This window comes from Hylobates moloch, unplaced genomic scaffold, assembly GCF_009828535.3.
Source record: "Hylobates moloch isolate HMO894 unplaced genomic scaffold, HMol_V3 SCAFFOLD_10, whole genome shotgun sequence".
NCBI lineage: Eukaryota > Metazoa > Chordata > Mammalia > Primates > Hylobatidae > Hylobates > Hylobates moloch.
Window position 1 is genome coordinate 3,532,325 of NW_026652285.1, and position 17,464 is coordinate 3,549,788.

The following is a 17,464-nucleotide window of genomic DNA, read 5'->3' on the forward strand; positions in this document are numbered from 1 at the left end:
CATTGTTCTAACCTAACAAAACATGATTCTCCCCAGGCAAAACCAAACTATCAAGTTAGAAATCAGAAGAGAGGCTGCCTAGGGGCAGGGGAGGGAAATAAGCAGGAAAGGGACATGAAGAAACTGTATCTTGATTGCAGGGGGTGGTTACACGGGCATATGCATTCATCAAAACTCTTCTGAAGGTACACTTGTGATTTGTGATTATGGCTTAGTTTTTTAAAAATAATCATTTATAAAAGGTAATATTTACCCCTAAACAATAGGGATTTGCTTGTTACAGAGCCATGTTCCCAATAACCATTACGACGTGCAATGGTTATTTCTTGCCCTCATGTTTGCCATCTGCAGGGCAGGACTGAAGTAGCATAAAACTGAGTCAGCATGAAGAGGAGGGCTGCTATTTGTTTATCTGTTTTTCCTTCTTGGATGGATCTCGTAGGACATCATAAAACTGCAGAAGCCTAGGTCAGAAGCATGAGAGTTCTTGTCAGATACTGCTCTTTTATTCATGTTGATGGCAAGACAGAGTCTCCATCAGGTCTTGCAACCCAGAGGTGTGCTGTTTCATAACTGAGCATCCTCATTGGGAACACAGATAAGAGTTGTTTATGACTCAAAATTATGATGCTGGCCCTCTCACTTCCTCATGGGGTCTCCTCAGTTTCACAATAGCACTAAGTACTTTACATGTGCTAACTTCATGTAATCCTTACAACAACTCCATGGGATGGATGCTATTGTTATCCTAATTTTGTAAATGATGAAACTGAGACTCAGAGAGGTTAAGCAACTTTCTTAGAGTCACCGAGCTAAATGGTAGGACTGGGATTTAAATCCAGGCAGCAGGTATTGGAATCCAAGCAACCTAACCACCTTGCTACACTATCTCTCCAAGATCAGTAAGCTTCGCTTCCTGGCTTTGCAAGTGTTGTTCATCCTGTTTGGAATCTACCTTTTTCTCCTTGCCGTGACCCACTTTACCTTATGAATCTGTTTGTCTGGATCGTAATCCATCCTTCCAGATCCACTTTAAGTATTGCCCCTCTATCCCAGAAACATTGGTTTTTGAGGGACAAGTATTGTTAATTTCCACGAACAATTGTTAATTGCTTGCTAGGTAGTAGATACTGTTCTAGGTGCTAGTCAAAGATACACAGATATGCTCCTGATCTTCAAGAAGGTCTTGATGTGCACTGTCACTAAGCCCATGTGACCATGTCAGTATGGTAACCACTTGCCACACGTGACTATATAAATTTAATTATAATTTTTAAATACAATTTCATTTTTTCAGTGGCACTCTCCACACCCAAGTGCTCCATAGACACATGGGGCTGTTAGCTAGCACTTTGGACTGCACAGATATAGAACACTTCCATTACTATAGAAAGTTCTATTGAACAATGCAGGCCTACTTCAAAGGTTGGTAAACAAGGGCCCATGAGTCAAGTCTGCCCTGCTGCCTGCTCTGGTAAATAAGTTTTTTTGTTTGTTTATTTGTTTTTGTTTGTTTGTTTTGAGACGGAGTTTTGCTCTTGTTGCCCAGACTGGAGTGCAATGGCGCAATCTCGGCTCACTGCAACCTCCGCCTCCCAGGTTTAAGCGATTCTCCTGTCTCAGCCTCCTGAGTAGCTGGGATTACAGGTGCCCGCTACTACGACTGGCTAATGTTTTTGGTATTTTTAATAGAGATGGGGTTTCACCATGTTGGCCAGGCTGGTCTCCAACTCCTAACCTCAGGTGATCTCCCCGCCTCGGCCTCCCAAAGTGCTGGGATTACAGGCGTGAGCCACCGCACCCAGCCGGTAAAAGTTCATTTAATGTCTATGGCTGTTTGGAGGCTGTAAAAACAGAGTTGAGTAGTTGCAACCGAGATAGGCTGGCCTACAGGGCCAAAATTATTTACTATCTGTCCCTTTGCAGAAAGTTTACCAGTCTCTGGCCCAGATCAAACAGGAAGTGGGATGCATTGGAGAACTGCAACCAATCCTGTGTTTCAAGAAACTGAGAAGCAAGTTTGAAGGTTAAGCCCGGGAGGCAATTAACAGCTAGGCCACGGGGAAGTCCTGGTGTGCCTGCATTTCTCAGAGTGTACTCTAAAGAATACCAGTCCAGGCCAGGCATGGTGGCTCACACCCGTAATCCCAGCACTTTGGGAGACCAAAGCGAGCAGATTGCTTGAGCCCAAAAGTTCGAGACCAGACTGGGCAACATGGACTTAGTTCCTGCAGAACTAAGACTACTTGAAACCTACTTTGAGACACTTTGCCTTAAGGAGCCATTGAATACTTTTAAGCTAAGGAGAGACATACTCAAATGTGCTTTATAAGTTGAGTTCCTTGATTCTTTGTTGGCGTGTCTTTCAATAGCACTTGTCTTACCTAGTGATACAGTATTTAATAGTTGTGAGCTTGTCTAAACCAAGGTCAACTACTATTCTCTTTGAGGACAGGCATTATGTTACTCACATTTATATCTTAAGCTTTTGCCGCCTCCAGACCCTTAGTAAATTCTCAATATGTTTGTGGGATGGGAATAAGCCAATTGGCAATATAGCCACTTGCGTTGTTGCAAACTCATTAGTCATCTTCCTTATTTAGCTCCTTGGCAGAAGCTAATATCTCCAAACTGGTGGAGCAAATAAGATGCAGAGCAGAAATGTGAGGGTGGGGAAATATTTTAAGCTGTCAAGAGGCCTAGAGGTCCACAGATAAGAGCCTCCACCTGCATACCTACAGCCTGCCTGTGGGGATGCTGTCATCAGCAATGACTCACTTGCTGGACCAGTATCAGGCCAAATTAATGTGCCATTAGTCTTAAGAGTCAACAGAAAGGCCCCCACACCCTTATCCCACCTTCCAGACACTGAGACATCAGCCTGCCTCCTGCACGGGTACAGGTGAATTGAGAAGCCTGCCAATCCAAAGCCACCGGCTTTCTTCCTTCTGTCTCTTTCTTCTTTGGAGAGAAGACAGTAGGTTTGTCTTCGGAAAGACAGAGGTATGACATACTTGATTTGTACATATGTGGTTTCCTTTAGATTCGGTGCTCTCCTGGGGACCTTACCTGTACAGCATGGTAAGTAGATACACATCTGCGCCCTCTGGGCAAACAGCCCAGCCGATCTCTTCTGGCTGTGACCCCAGGAAAAGAGATGCTGGATGAGTTTGCCTATGTGGTTGACACTGCTTTTTAGGGACTAGTCATCCATATAGAGTTGGAGACCCAAAGCAAGAGGTCGCCTCAGGGACAAATTGAAAGAAAATCAGCACACATCACTTTTTTCCAGATATAAGAAACACATTTTTCCAATGCCCTAAATTTTTATTACAAAAATTTTCAAATATGCAAAAACGTTGAAAGATCACTGTGAATACCTACTTAGGTTCAGTTAACAATTTGCTGTGTTTCCTCCAATAAACATGTGGCTTGTAACAATATACTTTGATATGTGAGCTCCCGTTCTCCTTCCTTCCCCTCTTTCTCCTACCCCTCCCTAACTGCAGCAATACCAGATTGATGTTCCCAAGTAAAGTGGGTCTTTTTGCTCTTGGTTTGCATTCCAGTCTCTTCTCGAAGACAAAGGTCTGGCAGAGGTGTCTAAGGTTGCAGAGCAAGTACTGAATGCCGTAAATAAGGGGCTCTACAGAGAGGCCACAGAGCTGTGGGGGAAAGCAGAAATGATCATAGAACAGGTAAAAAGGGGAAACAATTGGAGGCCAGCCTGCTTGGCTTTTTCTGGTGGGTACAGGGCCCATGGTTGGTGTTGTCAAACTTGGAGTCTATACTGAGGCTCCCCACATATCTGCAAATGATTGCATGCTGGATAATAAATCTCTTGGGTCTGAGCAGTGATGTAGTGGCTCCTTACAGAGTCAGAAAGCCACCCAGGCCTGCAAGATGTGCTTGTCCTTCACTAAATGTATGGATTCTATTAAAAAAAAAAAAAAAAAAAGACTGTCTTGCAGAGGGGAGTGTGTGGAGACAACACATTCCCTTACTGGGACCCTTGCCAAGCAACATTCTGACTCTAGAGAGCCAGAAGGAAAGAATGCGTAGGCTGAGGACTTGGGAGTGGAGGCCCCTCTGCAACTCTATTCTCCCTGTAAATTAACACCTAGGCCCTTGGTTTTTTTCCCTGCAGGGCCTGATCTCTGCTCATATGAGATGCTCGCCACTCCAGGGAGAGTGGGCTGACACAGCTGGTTTCTGAGCCTTCAGAGCTGCATTTCTTTCTTTCTTTTCTTTTCTTTTTTTTCTTTTTTCCTTTATTTATTTATTTATTTATTTTTGAGACACAGTCTCGCTCTGTTGCCCAGGCTGGAGTGCAATGGCACAGTCTTGGCTCACTGCAACCTCTGCCTCCTGGGCTCAAGTGATTCTCCTGCCTCAGCCTCCCGAGTAGCTGAGATAATTGGCACGCACCACCGCACCCAGCTAATTTTTGTATTTTTAGTAGAGACGGGGTTTCACTGTGTTGCCCAGGCTGGTCTTGAACTCCTGACCTTAGGTGATCCACCCACCTCAGCCTCCCAAAGTGCTGGGATTACAGGCGTGAGCCACCGCGCCCGGCCTCTTTCTTTCTTTCTTTCTTTCTTTTTTTGTTTGAGACCAAGTCTGGCTCTGTCACCCACACTGTAGTGCAGTGGCCTGATCTCGGCTCACTGCAACCTCTGCCTCCTGGGTTCAAGTGATTCTCATGCCTCAGCCTCCAGAGTAGTTGGGACTACAGGTGAGCACCACCATGCCCGGCTGATCTTTGTGTTTTCAGTAGAGAGGGGTTTCACCATGCTGACCAGGCTGGTCTCGAACTCCTGGGCTCAAGTGATCCACCCACCTCAGCCTCCCGAAATGTTGGGATTACAGGCATGAGCCACCGGGCCCAGCCAAAGCTGTATTTCTTTCTGATCCAAGCAGATATACAAAATTAAACCTGTCCTTGGATAAGATAAAGAGCCATGTGTCTTTCTGTTCGGAAGCTTTGATGATAGGAAAATGAAACAAACAGCCAAATAAACTTTTATATTTCAGAACACAGATGGGGTGAACTTCTATAACATCTTAACTAAAAGCACTCCCACGTCTACAATGGAGTCGAGTCTAGAATTCACACAGAGCCACCTAGGTGAGTGAACCTTGAAGTTATTAAAGTCCCTGCCTCAGCCTCCATGCAAAAAGAAACCTGTTTATAAAAAAAACAAACTTTATTAACATATAATTTGCATACCATAAAATTAACTCATTGTAAGTGGTTTTCAGTATTTTCCCAGAGTTGTGCAGTCATCACTGCAATCCAGTTTATGGAGCATTTCCGTCACCCCAAAGAGATCCCACGTGTCTGCTTGCAGACAGTTCTCATTCCCACTCCCAGCCCCAGGCAACCACTCATCTGCCTTCTGTCTCTCTAGATCTTCCTTCTCTGAACATTGTATATAAATACAATCGCACAATAGTTAGTCTTTTGCACTGGCTTCTGTCACATAGCATGATGTTTTTGAAGTTTAGAAACCAGCTTCCGTACACCAAATTACAACAGCAATTCAAGGCTGAGTTTAGTCGTCTTTCAGCCAGCCAAGAAGCATATAAAGGCTGCAGGATACCCTAGGTTCCACTTCCTAGATGATTCTCTTTGGCCATTCTGGAGCATCCCAATGGCCCCCAAGTCTATAGAATGTACAATCAATACTATTAGGTTGGTGCAAAAGTAACTGCGGTTTTTGATAGGTTTCAAGAATTATTAACTCACAACCAATGAAGCATTATTTCCCTTCCCACTCAGTTCCCTACCAACCCCTTATTTTGAACCAATTTTGACAAATCTATTTTTTCTCTCTCTTTTTTTTTTTAAGAGATAGGGTTTCACTCTGTTGCCCAGGCTGGAGTGCCATTGAAATTTAGAAATTTTGCGATTACTTTCAGTGACAAAAACAGCAGTTACTTCTGCACCAACCTAATAATAAAGCCTCTCCACTCTCAATGTGTTTCTGACTTCCTTCCTCCCGCTGGGGCTGAATCAAGGTGACGCTTTTCCTTTTCCAGCTGAATCTGAAACCCTCCCTCTTGCTGTGCAGCATCCCCAGCAGCTTGGTAAAGATGTCCTCATGGCCGGGTGTGGTGGCTCACACCTGTAATCCCAGCACTTTGGGAGGCTGAGGCTCATGAGATCAAGAGATCGAGACCATTCTGGCCAACATGGTGAAACCCCGTCTCTACTAAACATACAAAAATGAGCTGGGCATGGTGGCAGGCGCCTGTAGTTCCAGCTACTCGGGAGGCTGAGGCAGGAGAATCTCTTGAACCCAGGAGGCGGAGGTTTCAGTGAGCCGAGATCGCGCCACTGCACTCCAGCCTGGTGACAGAGCGAGATGCTGTATCAAAAAAAAAAGATGTCCTCTTGGCCTTACTTCCAGTCCTTTGACTCACCATCTACCAGTTTGGTTTTAGTTCATCTTTGTCAGCGCCACGTGAGACACCTACAACGAGATGCCTTAAGCCAGCTCATGAATGGCCCCATCAGAAAGAAGCTCAAAATTATTCCTGAGGATCAATCCTGGGGAGGTACTTACACCACCTAATTAAGTGCCGTTTGTAGAGTTATTAGGGGAGAGAAGAGGTGCAAATTCAGAGACCTGAATTTGTAGGGTGGGTTTTGTTGTTGGTGATGATACGTTATAGGTAAACAATATTACTATCCACATTTTGTAGGTGAGCAAATAGATATAGAGACAGTAAATGGACTTGTCAGGGCTGGATGCAGTGACTCACGCCTATAATCCCACCGCTATGGGAGACTGAGTTGAGAGGATTGCCTGAGGCCAGGCAACATCGTAAAACCCCCATCTCTATAAAAAAAATAGAAAAATTAGCTGGGCATGGTGGCATGTGGCATATAGTCCTAACTACTTGGGAGGCTGAGGTGGGAGGATTGCTTGAACCCAGGAGTTTGAAGCTACAGTGAGCTATGATTGTGCCACTGCACTCCAGCCTGGGCAACAGAGAGAAACCCTGTTTCTTAAAAAGAGGGAAAAAAAGATTTGTCAAAATTCGTTCAAAATAAGGGGTTGGTAGGGAGCTGAGTGGGGAGGGAAATAACGTGTAATTAGTTGTGAGTTAATAATTATTGAAGCCTGGTATGGGTACATTGGAACGTTGTATGCTTCTCTTTTGTATCCATTTGAAATTTTCCGTAATAAAAAATTAAGATAAAAAAGCTACATCCAAGGCCACAGTTGGTTGCAGATGCGATTTCGTGGCAAACGTCCTTGCAGGATGTCAGACACGCCCAGGTGCTTGGGCAGATTTTGACCAGCTCTCTCTTGTTGACCTCCCCAGGCATCCTGATGCTGGATATGGCCGGGCATTACTGCATTCTGGTCTCAAGGCCATGGTGAGGAAATAGTAAAATCCTTAGAGACCAGGGCCAGGTAGAAATCTTGGAAAAGTTCCTACTTTAGTCCTATAGGAAGGCCTTGAGCAAGCAGAGATCTCAGGTTTCTGAAGGGAAAACACTCCAAGCCTAAGAGGGTTTTGTTTCATGTGTGTTCCAGATACCCCAAGGATATGGGGTCAGTGGTCCTGCAGCTGCTGCTGGGAGCCTACGATTTGCTGCTGCTGGGAGCTTTCTCAGGGGACATGGCCCCTCCTCTCCCAACCTGCAGTCACCAGAGGGCTCATTCTGTCCCTGGTTTTTTCATTACCCCTGAGTGCTGAGAGAATTTTAGAAATGAAGAAAAATTAGCTCAAATAAAAAGAGCTGGGTGTGGCCGGGTGTGGTGGCTCACGCCTGTAATCCCAGCATTTTGGGAGGCTGAGGCGGGCGGATCACCTGAGGTCGGGAGTTGGAGACCAGCCTGACCAACATGGAGAAACCCTGTCTCTACTAAAAATACAAAATTAGCCGGGTGGGGTGGCGCATGCCTGTAATCCCAGCTACTTGGGAGGCTGAGGTGGGGGAATCGCTTGAACCCGAGAGGCAGAGATTGCGGTGAGCCAAGATTGTGCCATTGCGCTCCAGCCCGGGCAATAAGAGTGAAACTCTGTCTTAAAAAAAAAAAAAAAAAAAAAAGAGCTGGGCGTGGTGGTGTGCACCTGTAGTCTCAGCTACTTGGGAGGCTGAGGTGGGAGGATCGCTTAAACATGGGAGGTAGAGGCTGCAGTGAGCTGAAATTGTGCCCCTGCACTCCAGCCTGGGTGACAGGGTGAGACTCTGTCTCAAATAAGTAAATAAATAAATAAAAATTAATTTTTTAAAAAAAAAGTTTTCTTATCTCCCAGGGTAATGAAGAAGAAAATGGGATGTTGCTTGTCAGATGCCTCCTTGGCAGTGACTAGCAAATAATGGTGGCTGCCACTGTTATTGCTGTCGTTCAGTGTTACGATAATGCTGATGGGCAGGAGCTAGCAAGAGTACTAGCTCCTCTCTTGCCTGGGGCTTGTTATTCATTTGGCTTTCCTGAGGGCCAGCTCTGAATTGGTTTAGGTTTGATCTGGTTTATTATAAGGTAGGCCCACCCGTTCAGGACTTGAAACTTGGCCCCGGTGTTACTCAAAAAAACAGGAAAACTGACATTGGCCCAAAGCACAATTTATTCCCTGGGTGTACCAGCCTAATGAGTGTTTCCTGGGCCTCTCCCTCCCTGTTTCCTTGGACAGTAGCCTATTCCAGGTGTCAATTCCTCATTAAAAATGCTGCCTGCTGTCATCACAAGCTCTCAAGAGAATGGATCACATGTACTTCTTACGTGTGCCTTACACCTGACCAGTCGGCACAAATTTCTGGGCTGGTTCATCCCTGTTTGTGAAGCATCTGTGCATTCAGTCATTGTTCAGATGCTCTGGGCTGAAAGGTACCTCCTGTTTTGGCAGATTCCAAGCTACTCCGTCTTTCTCCTTTCCCGTGTGCAGGCCAGGCTACCAACGTCTTTGTGAACATGGAGGAGGACTTCATGAAGCCAGTCATTAGCATTGTGGACAAGTTGCTGGAGGCGGGGATCAACGTGACCGTGTATAATGGGCAGCTTGATCTCATCGTAGATACCATGGGTAGGAATTGACTCTGAGAGGCACATAGAGGCAGTTTTATGGGTTCAACTGGAAGGGAACTGGCCTTGGACATGTCAGTCTTGGGGTGGGTGATGTTGAAATGCCAGGTGGAAGGTCATTTCCCATTACATCTGTCTACCGCAACCGTGATTATTCCAAAAGTGGGGAGCTGCACGTGGCTGTGACCCCTCAGAAGCCTGGGCCTATCTGGGTTTGGGGGCCCTTAGGTATGATTAAAGAAAAGAACACCACCTGTCTCTACCACAAAACTTAGAAAGACATCTTCCTGGTTATTGGGCAGATGCGCTATTTAATTAAGGGAGAGCCTCATTTTTGTGTGACATCACAGTCGATGTTAACCACTGCAGAGTGAATTAAAACTAAACCCTAACGACTGTAACTCTCAGGACCCAGGGGAAATGGTCTTTGTGGAATCCTAACTCCTGCCCTATCACCTACCACCTATTTAATTTGCTCACTTCCAAATTAAATAGAGCCTAGTGGAGGCTCAGAGACAGGTTCCCTGAACTGGCAGGCTAATTGAGGCACAAGGTCTGACGGATGTGACGTGCCTCGTGAAACCAGAAGGATTGAATATTTTTGTGACTGGTAAGCAAGGGACACCAAGGACAATTTGGAAAGCTGCTGCATTGCTCCGTGAACTGCCCGGGTGATCCTTATCACTATCTCATTCCCGACATCTCTCGGTCCTCTTCACAGGCCTGTCTGCCTCCAGAGGTCCCCAGTTCCCTTCCTAAAGAGCAGATGGCAGTGAGAGATGCAGAGGCAAAATCAGTCAGGCCTTGCAGCTGTTAGGTTTCTCCCAGCAGCCTAGGTTTCACTGGGAGTCAGAAATGCAGATGCTCAGGCCCTACCCTGATCTTCTGAATCAGGATTTGCATTTTAACAAGATCCTGAGTGAGTTTCATGCATATTGCAGTTTGGGAAGCACCAACTTTTAGGACCTAGACTTTTTTTCCTACTCTACCCAGCTGTTAATGCCAGGCCTTTCTCTTTGTCCTTCTCACCAGGTCAGGAGGCCTGGGTGCGGAAACTGAAGTGGCCAGAACTGCCTAAATTCAGTCAGCTGAAGTGGAAGGCCCTGTACAGTGACCCTAAATCTTTGGAAACATCTGCTTTTGTCAAGTCCTACAAGAACCTTGCTTTCTACTGGATTCTGAAAGCTGGTCACATGGTAAGAGAGAGCTTTTGTTCCAGACTTAAAAATCATCCTGAGAGGGAAGCCACAGGCAGTTATTATGCCTCTGTCCACTGCCCAGGTGGGTCTTGTAAGAAGTACGAGGGCCTGAGGGCCAGGTGCAGTGGCTCACGCCTGTAATCTCAGCACTTTGGGAGACCAAGGCAGGTGGATTGCAGGAGCCCAGGAGTTTGAGACCAGCCTGAGCCACATGGAGAAACCTTGTCTCTACAAAAAATATATATGAAAATTAGGCCAGGCACAGAGGCTCATGCCTGCAATCCCAGCACTTTGGGAGGCTGAAACGGGTGGATCACCTGAGCTTAAGAGTTCAAGACCAGCCTTGGCAACATGGCAAAACCCTGTCTCTACAAAAATTTTCCAGGTGTGGTAGCACATGTCTGTAATCTCAGCTACTTGGGAGGCTGAAGCAGGAGAATCGCTTGAACCCGGGAGGTGGAAGCTGCAGTGAGCCAAGATAGCGCCACTGCACTCCAGCCTGGGCAACAGAGTGAGACTCTGTCTCAAAAAAGAACAAAAATTAGCCAGGCACGGTGGCACATGCCTGTGGTCTCAGCTGCTCAGGAGGCTGAGTGAGGTGGGAGGATTGATTGAGCCTGAAAGTTGGAAGTTATAGTGAGCCAAGATCATGCCACTGCACTCCAGCCTGGGTAACGGAGCGAGACCCTGTCTCAAAAAAAAAAAAAAAAAGAAAAATTAAAAAAGAAATACTTAGGGCTTGGGAGCGTTTTGAGTTTCCTAACAAAATTCCGCTATTAGCACTAGGCACTGCGAGCACAAGGGTGAGTGGTGCTCAGTCCCTGTCCTCAAGGAGCTTGTGGTCTAGAGACGGACAGGCAAGGAGACTGTCAGCAGCATTGGGCGAGCAATGCTAAGAGGGGGCTTGGCCCAGGGAAAGGTGCCCTGCCCAGGCATGCAGATCTGGAAGATTGTGCCCCACGTGATGCGTGGAGTGATTTAAGGAAAGAGGAGGAGGTGGGGAGCATGGAGAGCAGTGAATACAAGGTCCAGAGGAGCCTCAGACAGTGAGGCCTTGGAATGGACACTGGAGGGAGGTGGCTGCAGAGAGCCAGTCCACACTAAGGAGTTCAGACAGTAGGGCACCAAGCAGGGGTTTTAAGCAAAGGAGTGAAATTAACAGATTTGTCCAAGAAATACCATTCTAGCAGTAGAGGGCATGGGGCAAGCCTGGGGCCAAGGACCAATCAATAAGGCTGTCAGGTAAATCCAGAAAGGAGGAAAGTGGATGGATTTGGTGAAGTGTAAAGAAGGGAAAATTGGCAGGACTTGGTAATCATTTGGGATGGAAAAGAACTGAAGGGTGGCTTGCAGGTTTCTACTTCAGCATTGTGGCTTGGGATGGAGGGAATTTGCACAAGCTGAGTTTGAATTGCCTATAGAACAGAAGGCAGAAGAAGAGCCTACAAATGAGACTGAGAAAGGAGCAGCCAGATGAGTGAAGAGGGAGACCAGGGATGTGCGGCATCCCCAAAGCAGGGAGGGGCCTGCAGTGCCAAGTGAGAACTCGGGAACGGCTGGATCGTGAGTGATGATGTGCTTACACTGATGTCCTTGGCACCTGCGTTGGTGAGATATTTTGGTGAGGTGGCAAGCTCAGAAGCCAGAATGGAAAGACTGGAGAAAATGAATGAGTAGTGAGGAGAAGAGACAGTAGCTTCCTTTAAGAAGCCAGAGAAAGCAGCCCACTCTCAAAAGACACTGAATCTAGGCTGGGTGTGGTAGCTCACACCTGTAATCCCAGCATTTTGGGAGGCGAAGGCAGGTGGATCACCTGAGGTCAGGAGTTCAAGACCAGCCTGGCTAACATAGCTATCTTTACTAAAAATACAAAAATTAGCTGGGCATGATGGTGGGCACCTGTAATCCCAGCTACTTAGGAGGCTGAGGCAGGAGAATCGCTTGAACCTGGGAGGCGGAAGTTGCAGTGAGCCAAGATCATGCCATTGCATCCAGCTTGGGTGACAGAGTGAGACTCTGTCTCAAAAAGTAAATAAATAAATAAATAAACAAATAGACTTAATCTAAAGGGAGAACAAACAAGGCAGCAGGGCACAGAGGGAGAGGGCATTATTTGTGGCTCTCAGGATCTGAGTGCCTTCAATATTGACTAAAAAAAAAAATTAGGAACTCTTAGAGCCAAGCACTGTTACAGGTTGAGTACCCCTTATCTGAGATGTTTGGAACCAGAAATGTTTCAGATTTTTAATTTTTTTGGATTTTGGTATATCTGCATATCCATAATGAGATATCTTGGGGATGGGACCCAAGTCTAGGCAATGGAATTCATTTATGTTTCATATACACCTTATACACATAGACTGAAGGTACTTTTGTACAATATTTTAAATAATTTTGTGCATGGAGCAAAGTTTGTGTGCATTGAGTTATTAGAGAGCAAAGGGTGGCTGTTTCAGCCACCCATGGCTCTTCAACCAATCTGTGGTTGTCGGGCATCATATCATTTCTGACTCCAAATTTATACGCTGCCGATAAGCAATCTTTTTCTTGCACATAGCCACACATAAGTACTTCACAGTAAGAAATACAACATACCATTAATACAGTGGAAAAACTGTGTTCAGAGTAACTGAGCAGCACAGTAGCATGACCAGAATATCTGTGTCAGCTGCTAGATAACAGCAACAGCAAGCAACAGCAGCTTTTGGTCTCTACCTACAATGCTGTGTTTTGATTAAAAGGTTACTGTACAGTAACCCCCTTGGGGATACAGAAATAAACTGTGTGTTGTGCGCCTGCATTTTGAATGCAGCCGCCCATGGGGCAGGTGTGAAATGTTCCACTTGTGGCCTCATGGCAGCACTCAAAAATGCTGGAATTGTGGAGCATTTTGGATTTTCCAATGAGGGATGCTCAGCCTGCACTAGAGAGAAGTCCCTGCCGAGGCTGGTAGGAGGGCATGGGACAAGCCAACCACGCGCTCGTATGCTAGAGTTCAGGCCCATTTCCTCTTTTGTCACATATAAAACAACAGATCAGTTGGGGACAGGCTTAAAATAGCCCTTGGCGACTATTGTTAAGTCGTCCCCAAACCACTTCCCCTTTCATTGATTAAATGACATTTTAGGATGCCCCACCGTGCCTGTGCCCCCTGGGAACTCTTGGCAGAAGAGTCAAGGATGGGTGTGCCATAGAGAATCATGGAGCCAGGGAACCGCATAATGGGGAGACCATATACTCCAACCCCTTCTGTGTAGGGGAGAAACAGGCCTCTGCCCTTCCCCCTTTTGATGCTATGCGGGAAGGAAATTGTGAAGGACTTATTCTAAAAATCTGAGGGAAAACAAAAGAAAGTTGAATAACAATGCGAAAATCAGATGCCATCCAAAGGGCCCTGTTTGTTTTTATTAATTGCGGCTCTCTCCTGTGAGCTTCCTTCTCAGCCATTTCTCTATTCTCAATCTGGGATCTCTTCTAGACAGACTCCTTTAAAATGTTTAGAATCTTCCTTCTTCCTTGAACAGGCTAGGTCTAGTACCATGAGCATGACCCTTACCAAGAAATCAACAGATCAGCCCCAAATGGAGTAGAAGGTTCTTGTCTTAAATGCTGACTTCTCCAGGTCCCTGCCACCCAGCCCAGTCGGGGCCCAGAAGAGCTTTCATCCAGTGCAGGAGTCATTTTCAGGAAGGACCCTCTCTCAGGGATGTGCACAGACTGCTGTCACAGAGCTGGCTCCCTTTTGGGAGCAAGGTTTCAGGATGTTGCCTCTGACCCCAGCCCCAGGAATAGCACCAGGAGCACTAACTCAGATGTTTTTTTCTAGGTTCCTTCTGACCAAGGGGACATGGCTCTGAAGATGATGAGACTGGTGACTCAGCAAGAATAGGATGGATGGGGCTGGAGATGAGCTGGTTTGGCCTTGGGGTACAGAGCGGAGCTGAGGCCGCTGAAGCTGTAGGAAGTGCCATTCTTTCCTGTATCTAACTGGGGCTGTGATCAAGAAGGTTCTGACTACTTCCGCAGAGGACAAAAATCATTGTCTGTGGAGGCAATTTGGAAATTATTTCTGCTTCTTAAAAAAACCTAAGATTTTTTAAAAAATTGATTTGTTTTGATCAAAATAAAGGATGATAATAGATATTATTTTTTCTTATGACAGAAGCAAATGATGTGATTTATAGAAAGACTGGGAAATACAGGTACCCAAAGAGTAAATCAACATCTGTATACCCCCTTTCCGGGGTAAGCACTGTTACCAATTTAGCACATGTCCTTGCAGAATTTGTTTTATATATATATACATATATATTTTTTACCAAAATGAATCATTACTCTATGTTGTTTTACTATTTGTTTGACATATCAGTATATCCGAAATACCTTTTCATGTCAATAAATGTTCTTCTATAACATTTTTAATGGCTGTGGAGCATTCTACTTTATGGTTGTACTCTAGTACAAATTCCCAATTGTTTCCGACAAGTATAATAATTTCTAGTTTGTTGCTATTATACATAGTACTCTATTGATTCACCCTGATAGTTAGATTTTTTTGTACCTCCTTATTTTCTTAGAATAAATTCATAAAAGTGTAATTATTTAGTCAAAGGATTGCCACATTTCCTTAAAATCAAAATAATTAGCTCAGGACTTTTAACTTTTTATTCATAGCTCAAGATCTACATAAGGAGGTTCGACGCCGTGGCTCACACCTATAAACCCAGCACTTTGGGAGGTCGAGGCAGGAGGATTGCTTGAGCCCAGGAGTTCAAGAACAGCCTGGGCAACATAGGGAGACCCCATTTCTAAAAAAAAAAATAAAAACATTAGCCGAGCATGGTGGCACATACCTGTAGTCCCAGCTACTCAGGAGGCTGAGGCAGGAGGATCACTTGAGCCAGGGAGGTTGATGTTGCAGTGAGCCATGATCAAGCCACTCACTCCAGCCTGGGTGACAGAGACCCCATCTCAAAAAAAAAAAAAAAAAATCTGCATAGGGGATCCTAACAGCTTCTAGGACTGTCTGAAAGAAATATCACCTCTGTAGTTGCAGGGCTGAGATTTTATTTATTTATTTATTTATTTATTTGAGACAGGGTCTCACTCTGTGACCCAGGCTAGAGTACAGTGGCACAATCATGCCTCAAGTGATCCTCCTGCCCCAGCCTCCCAAGCAGCTAGTACCACAGGCATGCACCACCACACCCAGCTAATTTTTAAAATTTTTTTGTAGAGTTGGAGTCTCACTATGTTGCCCAGGCTGGTCTCGAACTCCCAGGCTCTAGCAATCCACCTGCCTTGGGCTCCCAAAGTGCTGGGATTACAGGCATGAGTCATCAAGCCTGGCCAAAGGCTGAGATTTAAAAAAACAGCTGGGCACGGTGGCTCATGCCTGTAATCCCAGCACTTTGGAAGTCCAAGGCGGGCGGATCATGAGGTCAGGAGATGAGACCATCCTGGCTAACATGGTGAAACCCCGTCTCTACACACACACACACACACACACACACACACAATTAGCCAGGCGTGATGGCGGGTACCTGTAGTCCCAGCTACTTGGGAGGCTGAGGCAGGAGAATGGCGTGAACCCGGGAGGCAGTGCTTGCAGTGAGCCGAGATCGCGCCACTGCACTCCAGCCTGGGCAACCGAGCAAGACTCTGCTTCAAAAATTAATTAATTAATTAATTAAATTAAAAAAATAAAAAACCCACAGCTTATTCCTGCAGACTGTGAGGAAACAGTTAACAGCAGATTATGTCTACATGACAGCTCCTTCAGACCCTGAGACTAAAAACAGGCTCCTGGGACAGAGACTACATATGTCCCTGTGGTTCACTGTTAGCAAGAACTCCAGTGTGCCCATGGAAAGGAAGAACCTCAGAAGCCTGTGCTGGATACCCCTGGACGTCATCAATGTGTATCCTTTTTACCTGCTGCTTTTGATGTGCATCTTTTGTTACAAAAAAAAACTAACTATTAGTATAACCTGCTACTGAGGCTTGTGAGTCTTGGTGAACCATCCAACAAAGCAGTGAATCATAAAGCAAGTTGAATTCCCAACCTCACAGAGTCTCTTCTGTTAAAAGTTAGTGCATTGGTTGAGAAGAAATGTAATTTTGAACATTGAGATGAGTCACCTGGGCAGATGAAGCTAGGGGACCTCAAACTTTTTTGGCCATTAGAAGCCGCCCTTCCATTGCTGTCTGGGCAGGTTAATCGTGTCTTGCCCTAAGGTCTTGTAGTAAATTCCTAGACTTGCCCAGGGCTCTTATTCCTGCTGTATAACATTCTCCTTCAACAGACACCCCTACCTTCCTAGGGAATCCCTGTGATCAGTTGACAAAGGAAGACAACTCTCAGGCTTGATTTACAGACAGTGCTCCACAGTATGCATGCATCACCTGAATATACATGGCTATAGCACCATGGCCACGCTCCAGGACAGCTTGAAAGATGGTGTGAAGGGAAATCCTCCCAGTGGACAGAACTTGGAACAGTGCACTCAGCTCTTCATTTTCCCTGGAAGGGGAAATGAACAGAAGAATAAGTCTGCACCAATTCATGATTTAGCTGGGTATTCAGGAACTTTGGAGAAACTTGATTAGAAGGCTGGGCACAGTGGTTCATGCCTATAATACCAGCACTTTGAGAGGCTGAGGTGGGAGAATCCCTTGAGTCCAGGAGTTCAAGACCAGCTTAAGCAAGATGATAAGACCCTGTATCTACAGAAAATAAAAACATTAACTCAGCATGTTGGTGCACCCCTGTGGTTTCAGCTACGTAAGATGCTGAGGTAGGAGAATCACTTGAGCCCAGGAGGCTGGTTGAGGCTACAGCGAGCCATATTTGTACTCCAGCCTGAGTGACAGGGTGAGACCTTGTCTCAAAAAGAAAAAAAACTTGATTAGAAAATTGATAACAAGAAGCTCTGAGGAAGAGGTATGAGATTAGATCTCTGAATGGCCAAGTATGAAGATCATTGTTTTCCATCTGAATATTCAACTAGGGCAAGGGAAGATTTTAATAATCAGGTAGGTAGATGACCCATTCTGTGGCTATTAGCCTCCTTCAGCCACTCCTGTAGACTCATGAACAAAGTGGCCATGGCGGTGGGGATGGAGGCTATGCATGGGCTTGGCAACATGGACTTCCACTCACTAAGGGTGACCTGGTCACAACCACTGCTGAGTGCCCCATCTGCCAGCAGAAGAAACAAC

The 17,464-nt window shown here is 45.7% G+C and overlaps 1 protein-coding gene across 2 annotated transcripts in view; it reads left to right on the plus strand.

Moving 5' to 3' along the window:
• The window catches only part of SCPEP1 (serine carboxypeptidase 1), a 29,425-nt gene extending 14,767 nt beyond the window's left edge, over positions 1-14,658 (plus strand). Inside the window, exons 7-13 of one of the 2 annotated variants that reach the window (XM_032162819.2) lie at positions 3,044-3,081; positions 3,570-3,698; positions 5,035-5,128; positions 6,448-6,561; positions 8,908-9,045; positions 10,077-10,240; positions 14,070-14,658. In XM_032162819.2, coding sequence (XP_032018710.1) covers positions 3,044-3,081; positions 3,570-3,698; positions 5,035-5,128; positions 6,448-6,561; positions 8,908-9,045; positions 10,077-10,240; positions 14,070-14,132 — 740 coding nt within the window. In that variant the 3' untranslated portion in view covers positions 14,133-14,658. The remainder of the gene's footprint in view (positions 1-3,043; positions 3,082-3,569; positions 3,699-5,034; positions 5,129-6,447; positions 6,562-8,907; positions 9,046-10,076; positions 10,241-14,069) is intronic. The other variant, XM_058445881.1, reaches the window with a different exon arrangement.
• Positions 14,659-17,464: the final 2,806 nt, after the last annotated feature.